A 24,420-nucleotide genomic window follows, 5' to 3' on the forward strand; every position below is an offset into this window, starting at 1 on the left:
AAATTACGAAAATATTTTAATTTGAAAGAGTGATTCTGACTAAAATTAAATTACGAGTATAATTTAATTTGAAAGAGTGACTATCACTAGTTATATATTTATCCATTTAGAAATAAAGTATGTCATTTTATGAATATTTTCAAAGCTCTATTTCTATTTTAGTGTGGATATTTTATGAACATTTTGATTTTAATTCAAAATATTTCTGGTGGTAGAAATAAATGGGCATCGCAGACATTGTATTGGAAGCGTGGACAATATCAGCCCACCAATATTCTTACATTACTCAAAACAAAAAAAAGGCAATTCTTGATCCCCTCACAATTTATGAATCACTCATTCATAGGTAGCAACCTAAAAATTTATGAATTACTCACTCATAAGGTCTATTTCATGCATCGGTTTAGAGGGTAAATGTAGGCTACTTGATCAGTTTTACGTGGAAATCAAGTGTTAATTGTGCAGGAATGTCGCTTGACCAAGGACAACAAGACCAAACTGATCATGTTGGCGCAGAAGGCGAAAAATACCCAAAACAGTGTGAGTTGATCAAGGTGATGTGCAGGCAGTTAGCCGGGGACCACTACATTGCAGAAGAGGGCACGTATAGCTGATGCGCTGGAAAGCGATCCTCAATCGGTTATCAAGGACCACGGCGAAACAGAAAGGGGACACGTATAAGCTGACTCGACGGATAAGACGCGCAATTCCAGCAAGGACTAAGATTCTCTGCCAAAGTTGTTATCACAGCTGGAAGTTGTTATGAAGAGTCTATAAATAAAGGACGCATCGCCATAGTTTAGGAGTGATTCCTTTTATCTTTTTAGTTCCGCTCTTTTTACATTTTAGGAGTTACGTTCCAGTTTCGTTTCGAGAGTTAGCAATGGTTAGCTAGAGAGTAAGAAGGAGTGCGACAGAAGGGAGCACGATAGAGAAACCCAGATCTGTTTGGCGCAGTTTCAGTTTCCGACCGAGAACCTTTTGGATTTATCGCTTTCTTACATTTCAAATCTAGTCACTTAGTTAAATTTCGTGTTTGTTACGCAGTTGAAAAATCGTTCTTGTTTTGTATTCTGCACTTTCCAAGTTCTGTTCTGAATACTGTTTAAAATCAAAGTTATTTGTTTGTGGAAATCTCGTCGACCGTTCTGGCTCAGTTTCAGTTTTAAATTCCCAGGTCCAATGTTTGAACTTGCATAATGTTGAATGGCAAAGTAATTCGTAGATTCGTAGCATGCTTAAGTAGTTAAGTCATTTATTTCAGTTTGTCGCTTACCTGATCAGTTCACTGTTTCCAGCATTGATATGCCACTTGATCAAGTAGATAGTTTACATTCTGGCTAGCTTAATCCAGTGGTTTAAAAAACTCCCAACTTAAAACGTGGCCGCAGCCAAAACCATGTTCACTAAACACACACTCAACACACCAGCTTTTCTGTGGGATCGACACCGTACTTGTCGCTTACTGTTTTAAGTAGGTTGCATGTTAGGGAGTTATAAATAGTTTCGAAAGCAGAGAGGGGCGCCTTGATCAAGTTGCAACGACAATTACAGACTGATCCACCCGATCGGTTATATTTTATATTACTTGATCAACTACATGCAAAAATCTCTGCCATTTCCACATAGGTAGCAAACTAAATTGATCAACGGAAATAAATTGGGGAAACACATAACATCACTCAAGATTAAACCTTATGCAATGTAGGAGTTTTTTCCTTTTTTTACTATAGTATCATGTCGCAATGAGAAAAAATAATTTTAATCGCAGATGATGCATATTTTAATACTCTCCGTCCCACTTAAAATGCTATGTTTTCCTTTTTTTAATTTATCCTAATTAAGATGACACATTTTCTTTTTTAGAAACTTTCTCTTTCCAATTAATACACTCAACCACTTTTTCTCACTCCTATTAAAATATTCAGTTTTCTTTCTCTCTCTATAAATCTCATGTCAGCCAAAAAATGTGTCATCTTAGCCGGGATAGAGGGAGTACTACTTAATAACTAAGAGAAAGAATGACAAATAATTAATTAAAATATTTTTAATAGAAAATGAGATTCATCTCGATAAATTTACTCGATAGTTCATAGGTTCAGTGAGAGAGTGCACGTGAGTGCTATTACATACTACTGCAAGTTGATAGAGAGCAAACATTATTATCACAAGAACAAGACATATACTACTAAGAAATATGGAAAGAAGCACTTTCGATCTCCTACTTCATTCCTGCTCCACCTACTCACAACAAAATAAAATAATATTATAATTTTAATAAGTGATGGTGAATTATTTTATTTTGATGTGAGTGTGGTGTAGGAGTGGAGTAGGAGATCCGCTCCGGGAAAGAAGTGATGTTACATGGTCAAAAGACCAAAGTGCCAAGCAAGAAGACAGCCAATGGTACTGTGAAATTGTCATCAAGTTGAGTGCTTTTAGGGTGAGATTCAACTAATGCAGAAGCAATAGACACTACCAAAAACTTAATCACCAATTCGAAGCTTGCTTCGATGTAGCCCAACCCCGAAAAGTAGAGCATGTATCTGCACGAATCTAAGTTAGATACCATACTCTCGTACCCATCGTACCATTTCAGGGTGTATCCGTCTTACCCGACAGAGGCCAAGAAACCGGCACATGCCATCGCGACAGTACCAGCCACGGACTTGTCTCTGTTGTAGGGAAGTTTTTTGCGCCCGAATCGCCTTCCAAAAATGTCAGCCATGCCTACAAATAGAATGTTAAGGGCTAAAAAATTTAACCAAGCATAAGAATTTGCAAAACTACTTTACCATCACCAGCACACACGTTGCAGAATACTGCAATCGCGATAGGAGACGTTCGCCAGTAGAATGCGGTGACAAGTGTCAGTGCGGAAATATAACACAACGGCCCCTTCAGTAGCTCCCTGCAGATCAAAGAGATTCATGAAACATAAGAAGAGTTCAGACAACAAATCAAATGTACATTTATTATGTTTAAAGATATAAGTATATAGTACGTGCCTATGGTCATTGGTCCTAGTCATGGACTTGACAGTTGCATCGTCCTTCCGTATCCCGGATCCCAAAAGAAGCATGTTGACGACATTCATACCGGGAATGAGAGATGCTACAACTGCTCCAGCACGACCAGAACTACAACATGTTTGTAGATATTGAACATTGCTAATACTACACAAATGGAGAAAAGCAAAGATCTTATATAGTAGTATATCATTATTATTACCTGAACAGAGGCCAGCAAAGCATGAAGACTAATCCAAAGCTAATGTGCACCAGCTTCCTATTCAGCTTCTAAACACAAAACAAAAAAGAGGCCCAAGTTACGTAACGGCCAAAAGAGATACCAGTCAACAGACTAATTTTGGTGTACGGACCAAATTTAAAAAAAATACAAGACTATGTTATTTCCAACACGAACCTGATCAAATACGCCTCTGGTAGCAGTTATTTCCAATAATTTGAGCACGGAACCCGTAATCCCAGCCGACAAGCCGCCGGCGATGATATTACTGATAACGACGTTGTCGGAAAACATTGCCGCGGCTGACGGCGAGTCTGAAGAAATTGCAAATAGTGGTAATTCGTTTTCAAAGAAGAGCGAGATTTATGAATAATATAGGTAGGGGCATACTACTATTTAAACTAAATTTGTATTTATGGCTAATAAAAAAGGGCTTGCAGCTACCTCTAAGACTGGTTTTCACAATAAATATATCTGCTTCTAATTAGATCTAAGAGCATCCACAACGGCGAGCAGGACGGCGTCCGTGCGTCCGTGTCAGCGGCACGCAGACGCTGTCCGCCGCTGCGCTCGCGCCGCTGGCACGACGCTGCTCGATGCATCGAGCACGTCCGTGCTAGCGAGCAGGCGACGTGGCAGCGTGTGATTGGCCAACGGCATAGCCGTTGGAAATTTAAATTTTTTTAAAAAAAAACCGATTTTAATAAAAATTCCGATTAAAAAAAAAATATTTTCCCACTTCTCAAAAAATTATATCCGTTTTCTACCCACTTTTAATTTATTTTTTAATTTTTTCCCCAAAAATACACATTTTCATCTATAAATACTCTCACTTCCACATCAAAAATTCACACCACACTACACAATTATCATCTAAATTCTCTCATTTCCTTTCTCAATTCTCATCCAATCTTTAATTCACTCTTACTCTTACAACAAAACAATGTCCGACCACGGCGATCACCCCCGAGCTCCCACGGTTGGAACCCCGATTGGTTCGATTCACAACCGTTTCCTAGTCCGGAAACGGAATATTCGGCCCCTCCTCAAACCCAAGGTTCGGAAGTTCTGGGTGGCTACCGGCCTTACCTGATCGACGACCAAGATGCCCCCGAAGGGCAATACGGGTGGACACCCGAGCCTAAAGCGAGGTCGAACGGCCCCTCCCAAACTCGGACTCCTCCTACTCGCGGTGTCCGCACACCGTACACTCCGGCGGAGATGAAGCAATTGTTCAAAGCGTTCTTGTCAATCTCCGAAGATCCGGAGATTGGCACGAACCAATCCGGCGATCATTATTGGTGGCACATCTGTCGCTGGTACAATGAAAACCGGCCGGCTGAAATAATCGAGCACAACGAGAGTATGGTGCGCAACGCCATATACAGAGCCAACGAAGAAATACAAAAGTTTCAGGGGTATTACCTCCAGGAAGAGCGGTCGGCGGGGAGCGGCCGGAGCGAGGTCGATATCATCAGTTCCGCCTTGTCGACCTACCAATCCATGAACTACAAGCCGTTCAAGTACCTCAACATTAGGCAGGAGACGTGGTCGCATCCGAAGTATAGGGGAGGCGTAACATCCTCCTCTAGCGGCTCCTCCAAACGGTCAAGGTCGGTATCCCTATCCGACGTCTGCTCCGAAGACGTGGCTAGCCAAGTTGCCGGAGCTAACTTGGGTAGCCCCGACGCCGGCCCGAGCTGTCACGCCCGCATTTCCTAAGGATAGGAAGTACGGTGGACCGCGACTAGGGGAGGAGTAAAGAAGCGGGGAAGAAAGGGGAAAAACAAGAATATTTGACCCAAAGACATTTAATAAAAGGAAATTCATTTTAAAACAAGGTACTGTAGCGACATTTCAAAAGTTTAAGTAACCAGAGTTTAAAAGAAAACATTGTTTCGGATTACAAGCAGCGGAAAAAGATCAAAAGCCAGATAATGCCGGGTATGACGACACGACATTATCCAAAACAAAGTGAAACGCATTTTGACTTTAACTGCTCAACATCCGTCCTCCCCATCGCCGCTCAACCTGCACATTAAGAAAACAACATGCAGGGCTGAGTACTTATTGCACTCAGTGGACACACGCCAAAATCATAGTTTGTCATGCCATAACAGTGTAACATTGGGGTTTTGAGTGTAATGAAAATAACCCAAGTACACCAAAATATATTTCATAAATTCGACTGCGCAGTCATTTTTCGATATTGCCACCCTTATTCCCTCAATCATACACTATCTGATCCAAACGGTGACAAGGGGCGTGGCCACACCCCAGGTCATCTAGACCGGCCAACTTGCTCTCAGATGGCACCCAGTCTCGTGTACACTAGCCTGAGGGTTCGCAGCCCAACAGACCCGAATTCGATTAAACATATGTGGTAAACCACTTCAGATAGGTTTCAAATCAAAACATTTGGCAAGACAAACAGTTCACCTCCATAAACAATTCCGGAACAGAGTCCGTATTAAAAACAACCCACGTAAAAGTAGGGTAGAAAAGCCCACCTCGATTGCTTAGCTTTTAAAATAATTCCCTTCTTCAACCACACTTTCCTCGTAAACGATCACCCTTTTGAAAGATAAATTGTATCATGATTAGAGTCAGAAGAGACGAGACTTTAAACGACAATGCATGATTCCTACGTGGACGACTTCAACATCTAGCACGTTACACGTACATACACTTAACAACATGTTACAAAACAAACACACAAAGTCACACGTTCGAAACACACCCCGCACGCAAACGACGTACCCAAAACGCGCACACGACACACGAACACAACACTCCAAGTCCTGGCATACCCTTACTGTGCAAACGGCTCGCTTGGCTCGGAAAAGGTTCGGAAAAACTCGGAAAAAGGATCGGCGTCTCGACATGGCTCGGTGTCTCGGCCGCTGGCTCGGCACCTCGGCCACCTGTTCGGCACCTCGGCCGCTGGCTCGGCACCTCGGCCGCCTGCTCGGCACCTCGGCCGCCTGCTCGGCACCTCGGCCGCTGGCTCGGCACCTCGGCCGCCTGCTCGGCCCCTCGGCCGCTGGCTCGGCATCTCGGCCGCCTGCTCGGCACCTCGGCTTCCTGGCTCGTCCCGTGCACACTCACTTTCCTCCAACTTCCGATTCTCAAACCCTATACAACATTCACACCACACATTCTCCGTCCCAAAACACACCCAGACACCTGGGATCATCCCTTCAAAACCCCCCCACAACACTGCCCTAGGACGGCCCCTAAAACTCTCGGCCAACCCACGCAAAACCCTCGAACCAAACACTGATTTTCCCGAGCCATCTCTTGGTCAAACACACCCACATTCATCACAAAAACATAGCACTCAGAATCACGCCAATTGCACATGAAAACATCTCCCAAAAACATACAACTCGCGAAACTGCGCAGTTTACTTGCAAAAATCATAATAAATTCATACGACATCCAAAGAGGCTGAAAATTACACACCACACAGAAGCCACATTAACCTTTTTACAGTTCAAAATTCGTACCCAACGGAGATCGTTTGCTTAGATAAAAAGGGGTCGGAACCCACTGCCAGTTACTACCAAAAACATGCTCAACCATATCACATAGCCACAAACCCTATTCAGACCATCCAAAACGTCCTATATGCATGAGTTTTCGAATTAAACAAGGGTTAGGGTTTGGTTACCTTTCTTGGATAGTTCAAACGTAAAATCGAAGCTTTCCCTACACCGATTTACAACGTACGAGCGTAACACCTTGAAGAAGCCAAGATGATGATGAGAAGGGGATGAATGGGGAAAGGTAAACCGAGAGAGAGAGGGGCGAGAGCTTACCGTGAGAGCACACTTCGAGAGAGATGAGAGCTAGAGAGCGAGAGAGAGAGAGAGAGAGAGAGAGAGAGCGAGAAGAGAGAACGAATGGAAAAGAGGGGGAGGGAAATCGGTTATGAGGGAGTGAGGGCGGTTGAGAGAATCATGGGGTGATGGGGGAGGTTTTTTTTCGAAAAAGAAGAGAGAATTGGGGAGGGAGGGATTTAATTTGTTAATTAGGAGTTTTTATTCATAGCTTAATTACTTAATTCCATTTTAATTTGCCTAGGTAGAAAATACCACATCCACAACAATCAAATAAACACAAACAATATTTTCCACACCATATTTTAAACACAAAAAAATAAAAATTTCATCCTTAATTACAAGAATAAAATTCCACAAATTTTCGGGTATTACACGAGCGGTTCCCAACGCCGACCGCAAGGAAGGAAGAAGGCGGCGGCCAACCGCCGTCGCGCCGCGACTCCATCCGCCCCCGATCCCGAACCTGCTCCCGCTCCCGTTCCCGTTCCCTATATGCCACCTCAACCTCCCCACCAACTCGTTGTGGGGGGTTTTGGCCCAACTCAATTTGGCCGATAGGTCAATATGACCCCGAGCAACTTCGATCTCATGTGGCGATGATACGGGGTCTCCAAAGAACGTTAGGGGTATTGCCGGATGATGATTAGTCTTCACCAGGGGCATTTTTACGCTTAAATTGTGTAATTTTTATTTTTTAGTAGTTTAATTATGTAATTTTCATTTTTTAGGATTTTAATTATGTAATTTTTATTTTTTAGGAATTTAATTATATAATTTTTAATTTTATTGTAATTTGTAATATTATTTCTGGTATTTTTAATGAATTTTAATTTTGTGGAAATGTTTTTATTTAAATTGAATAATAGAATGGTGGGATCCTTGTGCTCGTCCTTGCGGAAGAGCACGGATGTGGGTGTTGTGCTCTTGCCTAAGAGCCGGCAGAAAAAGTGGGGCTGGACCCACATCCATGCTCACTGGTAAGAGCACGGACATGGATGCTCTAATGATATAAATATTTTGCGGCTACTGATGAAAAATTACGATGGGAGATTGGTGATTCATGTGTAATTAGATATTTTCTATATTTAAACATAAGCAGGTGAAATGTTATAGGAGACGCGACATTTGAGACGTTAACTATCACTATAAGGTCAATTCTTCTTAATTTTTTCACTTTTATATTTGTGCTGGTCCCATATTTATTTTAAAAAATCACTTTATTCATCAATTAAGTATGCAAAAATTAGCCAAATTTGACAGATTTAATATTACATGTCTAATTTGACAGAGTTAAAAATCCAGTCAGAATCAATTGAGATATATTTTAGCAAAAAACGTGAATTAATATCACATCTCGAATCTTACAGACTTACAGAATCACCTAAACAGTTTATACATAACAATTTATATACTAAAATTTAAACAAACATAAAAGAGTTATAAGAAAAATATTTAAAAAGTGAATTTAGTATATTTGGGTCCGCCCATGAATTCAAAATCGTGTGCTGTAAAAATGACAAAATTACTAGACTAACAAATCATGTAGAATGTAGATAGGTGAACTTAATAATGAATAAATTCAAGTACGAAGCTAGGAATTTTTAGTAAAAAGAACAAATATATAACATAGAGATAATTTAATTTTTTTAAAAAGGTGTAATTAGTGATAAAAAAAATTTATAGCAATATATATGTACTGAAATATGAGCATGGACATTTGCCCCTTTTAGCATTAAGCTAGATCCATCCAAGATTATCAACTCAATAAAGTTTAATTCAAACTCAATCTATTAATGAACCCTCAATTTGTAAACAAATTCGGCATGCCACCTTCAAACACGAATATGATTCACACTTGTTACGAATCCATTAACAACACGAAATATATTGGATCAACGTGATAACAATACGATAACATCCCGAACCTGATTTACATTATTAATTCATGATATTGTATGATTTTTAAACATGATTTAAAATTTAAATTTAACGGTATAAGATCTGTAATTATCCAATATCGAGTTCAATAAATTTGGCATACCAGCACGTGTTAATTACTTAATTTCGTGATATTGTATGTTGGAGATGGTCGCATTTAATGTAATGGTGTCTTCACTATTACAATTTTGAGAGAAAATATTCCATGGTCTTAACACACCAAGTTGGCAATATGATTTGGTGTGACCAACTAATAGTTTTTTGACAAGTGTAATTAATAACCATGTATAATATGGAAACTAAATACACCTAATATATTGAACATTTCTTTAATTTATTGGTCTTTATTTCTTTTATTGAAATTTTTGGTGCACATAAATTTTATTTTCTCATTTTTTAAATTTTTATAGTATACTATTGAAATATTGAATATAAGAATTAATTTATAAATATGCTAACAAGTGTAATTATATATAATATTGAAACTAAATGCATCTAAATTACTTTTTGCATTTTTATGCTTTTATTTCTTTAATTAAATATTTTGATGCATATTAAATTTATTTTTCAGTAAAAATAAAATAAAATTTATCTCCTACCTTTAATATTTTTCATTAACTTTGTATATGTTATTAAAAATTAAGATTACCTAATCAATATACTAAAAAAGTTCAAATTATCACATTTTATCACTACTTCTATAGATTTTTTATAAAATAAAAAATAAAGTGTCATTTTAGTATATTAATTTATTATGACTACAATTTAGTTTTCTTGGAATATTAATTAATTAATATTCATCAAAAAATATGTTTTCTTCCATCTTTAACATTTTACTGTACAAGTATTAACACCCGTGCTATGCACGGGCCATACGTTTTTCAAAATAATGAAGACAAATTGTAAACTGGAACAAAATATAAAATAAAATCATTATGCAGTGAGTTATGACTTATGAGAATAAAGTATATAGTAAAATACAAATAAAGTTAAAAGCTCGTCAACACAAAATAAATAGTTCACACAGTTTTGGTCTCCAAAACTTATAATTTCAAAACATTATTAGCATGTAGATTACAATAGTAGTAGTGAATACAAAGTATATGTCATGAGTCGTATTATCAAAGTAAATATATTGACGAAATGGTCACATTTAATACTCCCTCTGTCCCATAAAAATATGAGCAATGCACATATTTTTGTGATACTCTATGTTAATTTTGTGATACTCTATGTTAATTGTTGGATAGTTGGAGATGGTCACATTTAATACTCCCTCTGTCCCATAAAAATATGAGCAATGGATATGACACGAGAATTAAGAAAAAAAATAGTAAAGTAAGAGAGATGAGGAAAATGGTATGGTAAAGTAAGAGAGAGGAGGAGATTGATAGTTAAAGTAGTGTTAGTGGATAGTGGGACCTACATTATTAAATTGGTATAACTTTCCAAAAACTAGAATGCACATATTTTTGTGGGATGGACAAAAATGAAAAGTGCACATATTTTTATGGGACGGATGGAGTATAAATTTTCAGGACTAGTTTGGTACTATTGAATTAAAATTAAGATAAATTAAGACATAAATTATACGGATAAAAGTGAATATTAACTAGGTTATTTGTTTTTTAAGCTATAAAACTATTTTTCCTATAAATATATTTATCTCATTATATTAAAAATTAATAAAAACTTGTTAAACTAATAAACTGTGAATCAAATTGTAGTAGTAATTATTTATATATGAATTTAAGTATTGTCTTTCAAACGTCAGGGTTGTTATACATACTAACTTACCAATGCTATGGAGTAATTTTTATTGGATAATAATAACCTAAAAAATTATTAATTTTGATTTTGTAACTAACTTAAAACTCAAATCCACAAATTATGTGCATTTATTATGTTGTTACTACAACAGGGACACGTTCACTCTGCAATTTTACAAACATGAGATCTTGCCATGCTCAACAAATTCAACTTACAACTACAACAAGAAACACTAGTGCTTCCTACAACAGAATTTGCTCAATTTTCATCATTTCCGGGTCAATCTTCGTTCGTTACATCGCCCCTGGCTATGAGGATTCAAACTCAGAAAACTAAACTGCCAACCAAAACCGCGGTCAGTGGCACAGTCAAGTTGTCATCAAGCTCACTGCTTAAAGGGTGTGATTCAACTAATGCAGCAGCAGCAGACAATATTAGAAACCCAAGAACCGTTTTCATGCTTGCTTCCATGAAACCGAAAGATGAATAGTAGATCATGAATCTGTTGAGGCATAACTCAATCTCAGCAATAGATTTTAACATAGTTTAAGGAGGACGAGGGAGAGTTTGTTACCCGAGTGAAGCCAAGAAACCAGCACTCGCCATTGCAATACTGCCATTAACTGATTTATTTTTATTGTAGGGAAGTTTCTGGCCACCAAAACGACGACCCACAATATCAGCCATACCTGAGAAGGAAGAATATGGTCATCTCATCTACATTTCGGTATTTGTCCTGGGAAATATAAATTCCAGTAAATCCTGCTAACAATGTTGGAAAAATTGTGCAGAATCAGAAAAAATAATACCATCACCAGCACACATGTTACAAACTGCTGCAATTGCTATAGGTGATGTTCTCCAGTAAATGGCACTGGCTAAAGTGATCGTGGAAGCATAGTACAACGGCCCCTTAAGGAGTTCCCTGAATAGAGAATGGCCATCAGAACTAAAGAAGTTTCACATTGCATAGGATGGGGAAAACACTGTGAGTAGTCTCATGCATTTGGTCTTAAATCAACTTATTCGGAGTCTTAGAAGCTCTTCTTCTCAAATCACCATTTCTTGCAACATCAACACATCATGCTGTTGAACTAAGAAAGAATCTATTATGCATCAAAAAGTTTCCATTTAAGCTTCAAAAGCAGGCTATGTTTTCCACATTTCCGAAAGGCATGCATCAAACCGATGTGGTTTTATAATAGGAGAACTGAAGTACCAAGAAAACTGGAATGCCATTATGCTTGAAGTTTAATGACATTTGATTTGAAACATACCTATAGTCCCCATCTCTGGTCATGGACTTGACAGTTGCATCATCCTTCCATATTCCAAGCCCCATGAGAAGCATTTTGATTATATTAACAGCAGGAATGAGAGCTGCGAAAATCGCTCCCTGGCGACCAGGACTACAACATAGTATCATTAGCTCAATTAGATAACTGAAACCCTCTATCACAGTGGACATATAGTGAATGTTACCTGAACATAGGCCAGCAAAGCATGAATGCTAATCCCAGAGTGATGTGTACAAGCTTCCTATTTAGTTTCTACAAAACAAAATTAAAACAACACATGCTTAGAAAGAGGCTAACAAATGCTTGAACTCAAGATTTTACAACATAGAAATCAAACAAATCATAATTCATAAAGCTATGTATAAATCTTCTACTCTAAACCTCATTGGACCTAATAACAACACCATTCACAGAGCTATGTTTTGGATGAACTTTGTATCTATTATCATTCATCAATTGATTTGAGAAAGCAGTTTCTCACCAAGCATCCCCAAATTCAAGCATAATACACATAAAATTCTGAAACATAACTTAACATTTATAGCAGAGATTTCTTACCATCACAAAATGATGGAAGGAAACAACAAACCTGGTCAAATATGCCTCTCTTAGCCGTTTGTTCCCAAAGCTTAAGCAGCGACAGCGCAACCCCGCCCGACAAACCGCCGGCGATGAGGTCGCTGACAACGACGTTGTCAGTAAACATCGCCGCCACCGACTTCAGCTCCCGGCGGATCCTCCTCCGCGGCGTCGGCTTGAGCAGGTGGATGAAATTGAAGGCGTCTTTCTTCAGAGGGCAACGCAAATTGGGGGTGGAATTTGGGGGGATTGTGAAGAAACCGATTGCCAGGGCCATAACGGTGTCGTTTTGAGTAGCTGGAGGGGGTGGGTGGCTGCATAAAATGCTAAACTGCGCCGCCCACGTGGTTTATTAGGCCAGCGGGGTAGAGACGCGGACGCCATTGCCGTAAATGTGGGATATTGGTGAGCTGAGAAATATTTAATGCACCAAACTTTGAATTAATGGCGGTCAAAATAAACAAAACTGTTAATTATGGTTAAGATGGGAATCGGGGATTGATTAAAAAAGCTTTTGCTACGGGCGTTGAATATTCCCTCCGTCCCACAATTGAAGTTATATTAGGAGTTCGATTTGCAGGATTTTATCTCGAGATTAAATAAACAGTGTGTTTAGTTCATAACATTCAATTCTACAACTCAATCCTAGATGACTAGTGATGAATCGGCGAATTTTTGATGGTGATGAATGCTTGTAAAAATAAATGAAGATCAACACAGAGATTTACGTGGTTCGATTTACTGAGGTAAATCTACATCCACGGGAAGAAAAGAGGGCAGAGTTGTATTGCTTGATCTGTTTTCTACAGCTAACAATACAGACTTGCTATTTGCTATTTTCTCTTTAGAGAGCTTAACAGAAGTTTTTTTTTAGAAGAAGTATCTATCTGACCTAGGTTCTATTTATACATTGAACCTAGATCGTGGCATGCAGCCTTTATTAGGTAGTGGATGTCGTGGAGGTCGTGGCGACCTTGCATGGGTCCACTATCCTGCATGAGTTAATGACTGCTTGACACCACTAAATAGATAATCGGTGTAGCGGAGGTGGAAATCTTGCATGAGTCCACTATTTCCTAGTTCGGTCGAATACTGAGACCGGACTGCTGAATTATTGCCGAGCAGCTTTTGCCGATCTGAGAGTAGAGCTTGATGCCGACCAGAGCAGAGTTTGATTGATTGGCTTTTACCGAGCTGTAGGCTGGGGCCGAACTCTGTGGTTGTGCCGAACTGAACTCTTGAGTCATGCCGGACTGATACTCTTTAGCCATGCCGAACTGATACTCTTTCTTGGGCTTTACTGCTGTTGGGCTTGTTTAGTACGTACTCCATCACTACCCCCTCCCGAAGAGTGAAGTGAATCACTTCGGCATTCTGGATAAAGGTACGGGGTAAGTTGATGTTTGTCTTCGGTCTGATGAAGTGAACTCTTCTTTGACCGGACTTGGTTTGTGTCCTAATTTGGCGAGTTTTATCGCTCGGATCGAACTTTCCGTTGTCCTAATTTGGGGATCGGACTTTCCCTTGTCCTAATTCGGCGAGTTTTATCGCGTGGATCGGACTTTCCCTAGTCGTAATTCAGGCAAGTTTTATCGCGAGAATCAGACTTTTGTTGCAGTTCGTTTCAGACGAAGTGCTTGATTCTTAAGCTGAATTGTGGTCTTGTATCTTCTGTAGAAGCTTTGAGTCACAATCGTTGGCTTGTTGCAGCTCGTTTCAGACGAACTGCTTGTTTAAGCTGAATTGTGGTCTTGTATCTTCTGTAGAAGCTTTGACTCGCAATCGTTGGCTTGTACATGTTCTAAGAAGGGGATCAGCCTTCGAAGAACAAGCTACCTCAGTAACATTTGTAAGAGACGACACGCACAGAGACAGACAAAACACACAGACAAAACGCACAGAGACAAACAAAGACTAAGCAAACCAAATAAAGCACATTGAGCAAACAGGACTCAAGACTGACTGACCGGACTGTCTCTTACAAATGGAACTTTTTGAGGTTGGAAATGTGCCATGTTCGGGGTACCTGTTCTCCTGACATGTGAGCCAATTTGTAAGACCCTTTGCCGAGGACTTCTGACACCCGATACGGACCTTCCCATGTGGGTTCGAGCTTGCCCAGCTTTTCTGCTCGGCTTACTTCGTTGTTTCTCAGGACGAGATCTCCCACTTGAAATTGCAGCTTCTTCACCCTTTGGTTGTAATACCGGGCTACTTGTTCCTTGTACTTGGCTGCTTTTATGCATGCCAATTCTCTTCTTTCTTCGGCAAGATCTAGCTCGGCTCTCAGTCCGTCGTCATTCATTTCTGAGGAGAAATTTAGAGTTCGGGGACTGGGTACGCCGATCTCCACCGGAATCACGGCTTCAGTGCCGTATACCAGACTGTACGGAGTTTCACCGTTGGAGGTTGTGGGTGTAGTTCGGTAGGACCATAGGACTTGAGGGAGATTTTCTACCCATTGTCCTTTGGCTTGTTCTAACCGAGCTTTTAACCCTTTCACCAGGATACGATTTGTTACCTCCGTTTGTCCGTTTGCTTGTGGATGAGAGACCGAAGTGAACCGCTGTTGAATATTCAGCTCTTGGCACCAATTCTTGAACGTCTTGTCGGTGAACTGAGTCCCGTTATCCGAGATGAGGATGTGGGGTATGCCAAATCGGCACACTATGTTCTTCCAGACGAAATCCAATGCCTTCGAGCTCGTTATCGTAGCTAATGGTTCAGCTTCCACCCACTTCGTAAAGTAGTCCACGGCAACGATTAGGAATTTCATTTGCCGAGGAGCTTGAGGAAGTGGTCCCACTATGTCTATGCCCCATTGCATGAAAGGCCAAGGGCTTTGCATAGTGGATAGATCGGTCTGCGGCATCCTTGGGATATTTGCATGGATTTGGCACTTCGGGCATGTCTTGACGAGCTGCACTGCTTCTTGTACCAAGGTTGGCCAATAATATCCCCATCTTAGAATTTTTTTAGCTAAAGCTCTAGCTCCGATGTGGCTGCCGCACGATCCTTCATGAACTTCTCTGAGGATGTAGTCCGTCTCTTCTGGTCCTACGCACCGCAATAACGGCTGGAGGTAAGACTTTCTAAAGAGGACTCCTTCATGAAGTTCATACCGAAGTGCTCGGTACGTGATTTTCCGAGCTTTTCTCTTATCCTCGGGCAATTGTCCCTGATCCAGATACTGCAAGATCGGCGTCATCCAGTTCGGCGAGCTGGATATTGAATGTACCTCGGCTTCATCAATGCTTCGATGCATTAATTCTTCCGCCTTTGAGCTCGGATCTGAGGCCAACTTACTTAAGGTATCTGCTCGGCTATTTTCCGCTCTGGGAACGCGGATTATCCGAAAATAGGAGAAACTTCGGCTGATGCTTTTCGCTTTGTCCAAATACTTCTTCATTCTCTCGTCACGAGCTTCATTTGTACCCAACATGTGATTTACTATGACTTGTGAATCACAATGGACTTTGAGAGATTTGACGAGCAGACTTTGCGCTAACTGGAGTCCGGCAAGGAGGGCTTCGTACTCGGCTTCATTATTAGTAGTGGGGAATAGGAACCGAAGTGAGTAGGTTACCTCGTGTCCATCGGGAGCGACGAGTAAAATACCAGCTCCACTTCCCCTCTTGTTTGAAGCTCCATCTACGAATCCGCTCCAGCAGTCTGGCGGCTCTACTTCAGATTCCAAGGGCTGTGCTAGTTCGGCATGGGCAGAATTTTTTTGTTCGGCAATAACAGGGATTGCTTGATCGAACTTGGCCTCTGTAAGAAAATCTGCCAAGGCTTGTCCCTTGATGGCTTTCCGAGGTAGGTACTCGATTGAGTGTTCTCCCAGCTCTATGGCCCATTTGGCGATTCTGCCTGATGCTTCTGGCTTGGTCAAAACTTGCCGAAGAGGCAGATCGGTTAAGACACATACCTTGTGAGCATAGAAGTATGGCCGCAGTCTCCTTGCTGCATTTACTAACGCCAGAGCAATTTTTTCCAGAGGTTGATACCTTGTTTCTGGACCTCTTAATGCTCGGCTTGTAAAGTAGATGGGAAACTGCTTTAGGCCTTCTTCTCGTACAAGTACCGCGCTGATGGTTTGATCTGATGCCGCTAAGTATAAGAATATTACTTCGGCTTCGGTTGGAACAGAGAGAATAGGAAGCTCGGCTAGATAACTTTTGAGCTCGTCAAAGGCCTTTTTCTGCTCGGCTCCCCACTCGAACTTTGGTGCCTTTTTCAACACCTTGAAGAACGGCAGTTGCTTTTCGGCTGCTTGGGAAAGGAATCGATTCAGTGCGGCTAGACATCCGGTTAGCCTTTGCACGTCATGTATGGACTTCGGCATTGCCATGTTCTGAACGACTTGAACTTTTGAGGGGTTTGCCTTGAGTCCGTCCTTCGAAACCCAACAACCCAGAAACTTTCCCGAATCTACCAAAAAGGTACACTTTTGGGGATTAAGTTTGAGGTTGGCTTTCTTGAGCACGTTGAGAGTGGACTTGAGGTTGTGCTCGTACTCCGAAGTGCTTTTGCTTTTGACGACTATATCGTCAACATACACTTCGACCTCCTTTCCAATCAGGTGCCGAAAAAGCTTGTCTACCATCCTTTGATAAGTGGCTCCGGCATTCTTTAAACCGAATGGCATCTTTTTATAAGCGAAAATGCCGAAATCGGTAATGAAAGCTGTTTTCGGAGCGTCACTCTCATCCATCAACACTTGGTGATATCCTTTGTATAAATCAAGAAAACAGAAAATTTCGAAGCCGATCAAAGCTTCTACTTTTTTATCTATATTCGGAAGGGGATAGCAATCTTTTGGACAGTGCTTGTTTAGATCGGTAAAATCTATGCACATCCGCCATCCTCCTCCTTTTTTCTTGATCATCACAGGATTGGCCACCCAAGAAGGATATTTCACCTCGAATAGTACATCCGCTTTTAGTAATTGGCGGACTTCGTCATGGATGACTTGGCTTCTTTCTGCCGCAAAGAGTCTTTGCTTCTGTTTTACTGGCCGGATTGAAGGATCAATATTTAACCGATGAGTGATTACTTCGGGGGGCACTCCGGTCATGTCCAACGGAGACCATGCAAAGACATCTTTGTACTCCTTGAGGAGCTGAATGGTCTTTTCCCGGAGTAGAGGCGTTCCTGCGAAGCCGACCTTGACCGTTCTGGATGGATCATCTTCGTATAACTGAACGGTCATTGAGTTCGGCTCTGAAGTGACTTCGGTCATCTCGCTTGCCTCTGACTCCGGTTGCTGTGATTGCTATGCTTGATGGTGCCGAACTGATTGCTCGGCACTTTTAAGCGCAATCTGCAGACATTCTTTTGCTCTCTTTTGATCACCTCGGATGACCGCTATCCCACCTTTAGTGGGGATCTTGATGGTGAGGTGATAAGTAGAGCAAACGGCCCGAACTGTGTTGAGCCAGTCTCTCCCCAGGATGATGTTGTACGGGGACCGAGCTTTCACCACAAAGAACTCGATCATCGTATTGGAGCTTGTAGGCGCTTTTCCCACCGTGATCGGAAGGCTGATAATACCTTCTGGGCGGGTGTCCTCCTGGGCGAAACTTTTCAGAGGAAGTGGAGCCGGATTGAGCCGAGCTGGATCCACTTCCATTTTATCGAAACATTCTTTAAAAAGAATGCTGACTGACGCTCCTGTATCCACAAATACTCTGTGGATCAGTTTGTTTGCCACTCCGGCTTGAATGACAATAGCGTCTTGGTGAGGAGAGATGGCTGGGACGGGATCGGCGTCTGAAAATGTAATCATTTCGTCTTTCTTCAGCCTTTTATGTGTTGGCTCCTCTTGATTGGAACCTCTGCGTTCTGCTTTTAGGGACGACTTGGTCTTCCCGGCAGGGAGAGCATCAATAGTCAGGATTACTCCATCATATTGCGGCTCGTCGTCGTCTTCGGGATCCTCATGCCTTTTCGGATCCTGAGGATTGCAGTTCGCACCTCTCTGCTTTTTGTTCTTTTTCGGCTGCTTGCTTTGGTATTTTTTTAACGTTCCTGTTTTCACAAGAACATCAATACCTGCAGCCAAATCTCGGCACTCCTCGGTATCGTGACCGTGGGTGTGATGGAAGGAGCAATATTGATCCTGAGGTCGCCGCGCGGCTGATTTCGTCATCCGCTTTGGTCTTTCGAACATATCGGAATGTAGTTCGAAAATTTCCGCTCTTGACTTGTTCAGTGGTACGAACTGAGCGGGCGGCTTCTCGGGATTGAGACGGGGTCCCAATCTGTCTTGCACCGGAGCCCTTTGAATTCTTTCAAATGGAGTCCGGCGAGGATGCCCGCGATCGCTATGATCGGGCTTCCTTCTGTCTTCTCGGGACGATGAGCTGTCTAACGACCGTTTGAGACGGTCTGCCTCATCGGCCCGGGAGTACTGGTCCGCAATGTCCCACATTTCCTGAGCTGTCTGCGGACCGCACTCAACGAGCTTCCTGTAGAGAGCTCCGGGCAGGATTCCATTTTGGAATGCCGAGATGACAAGCAGATCGTTGAGATCGTCTACTTGCAGGCATTCCTTGTGGAATCTTGTCATGAAGTCGCTGATTTTTTCGTCGCGACCTTGACGAATGGAAAGCAGCTGAGCCGAAGTGATCCGGGCTTCTGCTTTCTGAAAGAACCTCCTGTGGAAAGCATCCATTAGATCTCGGTAGGATCTAATGCTGCCTTGAGGAAGGCTGTCGAACCATCTTCTGGCGTTCCCGACGAGCAGCTCGGGAAACAGCTTGCACATGTGGACCTCATTGAGACCCTGGTTCGCCATATTATATTGATAGCGTCCCAAGAAATCATGAGGATCCTCTAGCCCGTCATAAGTCATTGACGGTGTCCGGTAGTTCCGCGGCAAAGGAGTTCGGGTGATGTCGTCCGAGAACGGAGTCTTTAATGCTCCGTACATGGCGAACCCGACATCTCTTCGGTACGGAGGAGATGGAGTTCTCCTGTGGTTCCGGTACCGAGGAGGAACAGGAACATGTCGGGGTTGAGGATTCTTTCTCCTGGAAGACACGTCACTACTGCGGTAGTGACTTTCATGTCTGGATGAGGAGGGAGAATCCGTCGTTGTCTTCTCCGGCTGTTGGCTCTTCTGCAGGAAGGTTAAGAACTCCTCCTGCTTCTCGGCCAAGAACAGCTTGACAGCTTCGTTTAAATCGGGCTGCTGGGAAGACTCAGCGCGATGACTCCTGGAGTGGCTTGTTCCTCCTTCGTGAGAACCGGAGGTAGATGTCTCCCGAGGCCGTTTTTCAGACCTGCGAGCTGGACTAGCTTCCTCACGGTTATCACGAACGGTATTATGGGTGTTATGTGATCTGGTATGCATTTTTTTTTTTTTTTTTTTTTGGGGTGGAAAAAGGATCAAAAATTCGCTTTATCACAAATTTGGTTCTCTGTTTCCCACAGACGGCGCCAGTGATGAATCGGCGAATTTTTGATGGTGATGAATGCTTGTAAAAATAAATGAAGATCAACACAGAGATTTACGTGGTTCGATTTACTGAGGTAAATCTACATCCACGGGAAGAAAAGAGGGCAGAGTTGTATTGCTTGATCTGTTTTCTACAGCTAACAATACAGACTTGCTATTTGCTATTTTCTCTTTAGAGAGCTTAACAGAAGTTTTTTTTTAGAAGAAGTATCTATCTGACCTAGGTTCTATTTATACATTGAACCTAGATCGTGGCATGCAGCCTTTATTAGGTAGTGGATGTCGTGGAGGTCGTGGCGATCTTGCATGGGTCCACTATCCTGCATGAGTTAATGACTGCTTGACACCACTAAATAGATCGTCGGTGTAGTGGAGGTGGAAATCCTGCATGAGTCCACTATTTCCTAGTTCGGTCGAATACTGAGACCGGACTGCTGAATTATTGCCGAGCAGCTTTTGCCGATCTGAGAGTAGAGCTTGATGCCGACCAGAGCAGAGTTTGATTGATTGGCTTTTACCGAGCTGTAGGCTGGGGCCGAACTCTGTGGTTGTGCCGAACTGAACTCTTGAGTCATGCCGGACTGATACTCTTTAGCCATGCCGAACTGATACTCTTTCTTGGGCTTTACTGCTGTTGGGCTTGTTTAGTACGTACTCCATCAGCTAATCATTGAATAATTAGTCATAGCTAGGGTTGGGTTCGATACGATATATCGTATCGAAAATTTTGTATCGTTATCGTATCGAAAATATCGATATAAAAGAATTTCATATCGTTACCGTATCGAAAGTTTTGGTACACTGGATTTCGGTATACCGAAATTTTGGTATGGATAATATCTATACTGTTACCGTATCGAAATTTCGATATATCGTACCGAACTTCGGTATGCCATTCTGAACGGTATATCGAAATTAAATGGATATCTATTTAAATATTTTAAACTTTTAACCTTAAAAAAATTAATTATATTATTATTATAATCAGTATAAATGGTATGTATCAATAATTCAATATATATTGATTTTCAATATATTTTGGTATACCGATAATATCGATACATATAGTATATTCGATATAAAACGGTATACCACAGTATAAGAAAATTCATATCGTTATCGTATCGAAAACTTATGATACAGTATTGTATCGTACCGAAAATTTCGGTATATTTACTCAGCCCTATTCATAGCTAACCTCATATGACTAAAATAATCTCATAACTCAGTCATAATTATATCTTGCTATTATTTTATCTAGAAAACCTAAACTACCTAAAAGTATAGGTTTGGTGACGGAGTGCAAGTGCTACAATGCACAGCACATGAATTCTCGCAACAAACATTCTAAGCCAAAAAACTAATTTTAAAAAATGGAGTAAATTGTAGCGAAGTGCTTATCTTGGAGGAGGGTGTGGTGGCCTGTTGGACTTTGCACCAACTACAAGGAGTACTATAGGTAACTCGGGCGCCATAGGATACATATATGTCATTAGTCCATGTTAAAAACAAACATTTCATGTTACAATTACACAACAATGACATTTCCAAGTTGCAACAGCATTTCATAAACTAAATGCCTCAATTATGACTCTTTATCTCATAAATAGGTCATAGAAATACCCCATGTTACAAGTATACACAAGAAAGTAGCAAAACCCATGATGATGAAAAAATATTGGGCTGTAAAACCAGTTGTGAATATAGTACTTATTAAAGAGAAAACCACTTATTTTTAACAACGTGAGTAGGAATTAGAGAAATCATTGTAGATGTTGCAATAAGGACCCAACCCAAGGTTTTACATCGGCAAAGAGATTGATACTCATATTTTATTATAAAACCAATACTTTAATAATAGGACCCACGTTATAACAACTTTTCAATCGACTTTCCATTACATTTCTTAAAACTCATGCCCAGTCAAACTATGACTAAATTTGGGGACGGAGGGAGAGTATATTTGTTTCATAAGATTGAATCTCACAGCTTAATACTAGATGAATAATCATCTAATAATGAGTCATAGCAAGCGAACTAGGCCTAAATATATTTAATTTTTGATGGTATCCGTGCATTTAAACATAAGGATATTGATCCAAAGAGTAAATTATGATTGGTTTATCATTTAAACATAAGCATTTCAAGAAATAGATAATCTACTCCAATGAACACGGGTGAGCCCAGACATTTTGCAGAAGTAAAACTAGGGAAATGCAGAAACGGTGGAGAAGAGGGTGGAGGAGGTAACAACGACGGTGACAGAGGGGGATGAGCAGTGGCGGACGCAGAAAAATAATATGGCAGGGGCTGCATTATATACTTCTTCCATCTTCAAATAATTGTTTCATGCTACGTATATCCTTTTCTGTTCGTGTAAGGAAAAATATATCATTTACCCTCTTTTATTTTATTTAATAATTGGACTTTGATTCCACTAACGACCCTTATTACATTTTATTAAAATTAATATATAAAAATATAACTTAAATTTTATTAAATTTTTTCACTAACTTTTTTAACAGTTTTTTCGATCCCAAGAGTTAAAGTAAGATACATAAAATAACAAATCACGAAGGGGGGGAATGATTTTTTAGGAATATACATTTGAAAAAATATAGTAGACAAAATATTAAAATTTCAATTAATTAAATCAAAATTGTCTTACAATAACGTTGTGAAAGATACTACATCCGTCCCATAAAAGATGTCTCACTTTCCTTTTTAGTTTATACCACTAAAGATGTCACATTTCAATTTTTGGAAAAAAATTTCTCTCACATTAATATAAATATTATATAATTTCTCTCTCTACTTAACACACAAAAAAAACCTCCTAAAATCTCGTGTCGTCCTATAAGTGTGACATCTTTTGTAGGACAGAAGGAATAGTAAATATTACTCCACTTGAGACAAACTTCAGATTATCCAAACCTGAACACATCAAATTAACTCTAACCCAAACATATTAAACTTAAAAAATAAAATTCTAACATTCAATCCACCATAATTTATTTTATATTTTCATGCTTAATATATCATACATAAAATTTGTTAAAACATAAATATTTGCATAATTGAACTGGAAAGAAAAAAAAAGAAAAATTGAGTTAAAAGTTGAAAAGTCAATTAGACATGCACTCTTTGAAAATTGTACTTTTTAAATTTTTATTAGGTATTGTACTATTTATTTCTTGGGAGTTGGGTCATCTTCTTCTCCAAAAGGCCAAAACCATGGCAGCTTTCTTCATTTGCCTCTGCATATTTTTCAAGCAGAAATTCATTTCAGCCCCTTCCATCATTCAATCTCTAATAATTTAGTCTTTAATAGCATTGATTTAGGAAGGGCTGAAGATTGTATATTGAAATTTTCAAAAAATGTAACAGTAGAAAATAAAGAAAAAAAATTTGCTGGCATGTGCTGAAGCCCCTCCCCAGCTCTACCTGTGTCCGCCAATGGGGATGAGTCAACACCAATGAATTTTTCTTCTTCTGCTTCTTCCCGTGCACAAGTTTTGGTCTTCAAAAAATATTATTTGCATGTAAATACATAAATTTTCACTATTTTCTAATTTTTTCACATTTTCCAATACGAATATACAAAAGAATAAGATATGCAGAAGATTCGGAATCGCAACACTCCATCTTCCTTTAACCAAAGATCGGCTGTTGATATTCTTCTCCTTTGAATGTCGTAGATAGATGTTAGCTATGGTGAACCTTGGTACTGATCCAGGAAATAGCAATGTAACTAGACATTTGTGCTATGTTAGTTGGCTACTTCCTACATATAATATCCTCTCAATTCTCATTCATGCTTCTTGTCTCTCTTTTTTTTTTATCACCACTTCTTTGAGTCATTTTTTCACTTCTAACACATGTCATATCTTCATAATCTCTTAGCAAGTTAGCATGGTTATGCATCCAAAATCATTGCCTCATTGATGAACCCGATTGTTTAAGGATCCCCCACCCAATAGAAGGGTTGCGTTAGTGTACTAACTAATTTATAGTAATAACTAATAACTTTCAATTATGTGTACTAAAATTATCAACACAAAGATATAATTATATCAATACAACATGTAAATTTAAATATCAACACAAAAACATATGTTTATCAACACAAAAAATTAATAGATTTATGTCTTTGTGTTGATATTTTTAACATACAAAATTGATATTTAGTTATTAGTTATTGCTATAAAAAATTAGTATTTGATCACGCACTCCCAATTTAAAATCCTTATAATTCACATTGACTTTAACTCGGACGGAG

General features: G+C 40.1%; 2 protein-coding genes across 2 annotated transcripts; both read right to left on the reverse strand.

The window, feature by feature from the left end:
- Window positions 1-2,078: 2,078 nt before the first annotated feature.
- Window positions 2,079-3,621, reverse strand: LOC121764706 (farnesol kinase, chloroplastic-like). Its single transcript, XM_042160721.1, has 6 exons — window positions 3,427-3,621; window positions 3,232-3,299; window positions 3,009-3,140; window positions 2,796-2,911; window positions 2,616-2,730; window positions 2,079-2,546 (listed from the first exon to the last, which is right to left on the reverse strand). Exons 1-6 carry the CDS (start codon window positions 3,541-3,543, stop codon window positions 2,369-2,371), a joined length of 726 nt encoding a protein of 241 aa, XP_042016655.1. The 5' UTR covers window positions 3,544-3,621; the 3' UTR covers window positions 2,079-2,368.
- Window positions 3,622-10,900: 7,279 nt separating this feature from the next.
- Window positions 10,901-13,053, reverse strand: LOC121763215 (probable phytol kinase 3, chloroplastic). Its single transcript, XM_042159167.1, has 6 exons — window positions 12,690-13,053; window positions 12,285-12,352; window positions 12,080-12,211; window positions 11,612-11,727; window positions 11,377-11,491; window positions 10,901-11,304 (listed from the first exon to the last, which is right to left on the reverse strand). The coding sequence occupies exons 1-6, from the start codon at window positions 12,954-12,956 to the stop codon at window positions 11,127-11,129; spliced, it is 876 nt and encodes a 291-aa protein (XP_042015101.1). The 5' UTR covers window positions 12,957-13,053; the 3' UTR covers window positions 10,901-11,126.
- Between the last annotated feature and the right edge of the window lie 11,367 nt (window positions 13,054-24,420).

This window comes from Salvia splendens, chromosome 14, assembly GCF_004379255.2.
Source record: "Salvia splendens isolate huo1 chromosome 14, SspV2, whole genome shotgun sequence".
NCBI classification, from domain to species: domain Eukaryota; kingdom Viridiplantae; phylum Streptophyta; class Magnoliopsida; order Lamiales; family Lamiaceae; genus Salvia; species Salvia splendens.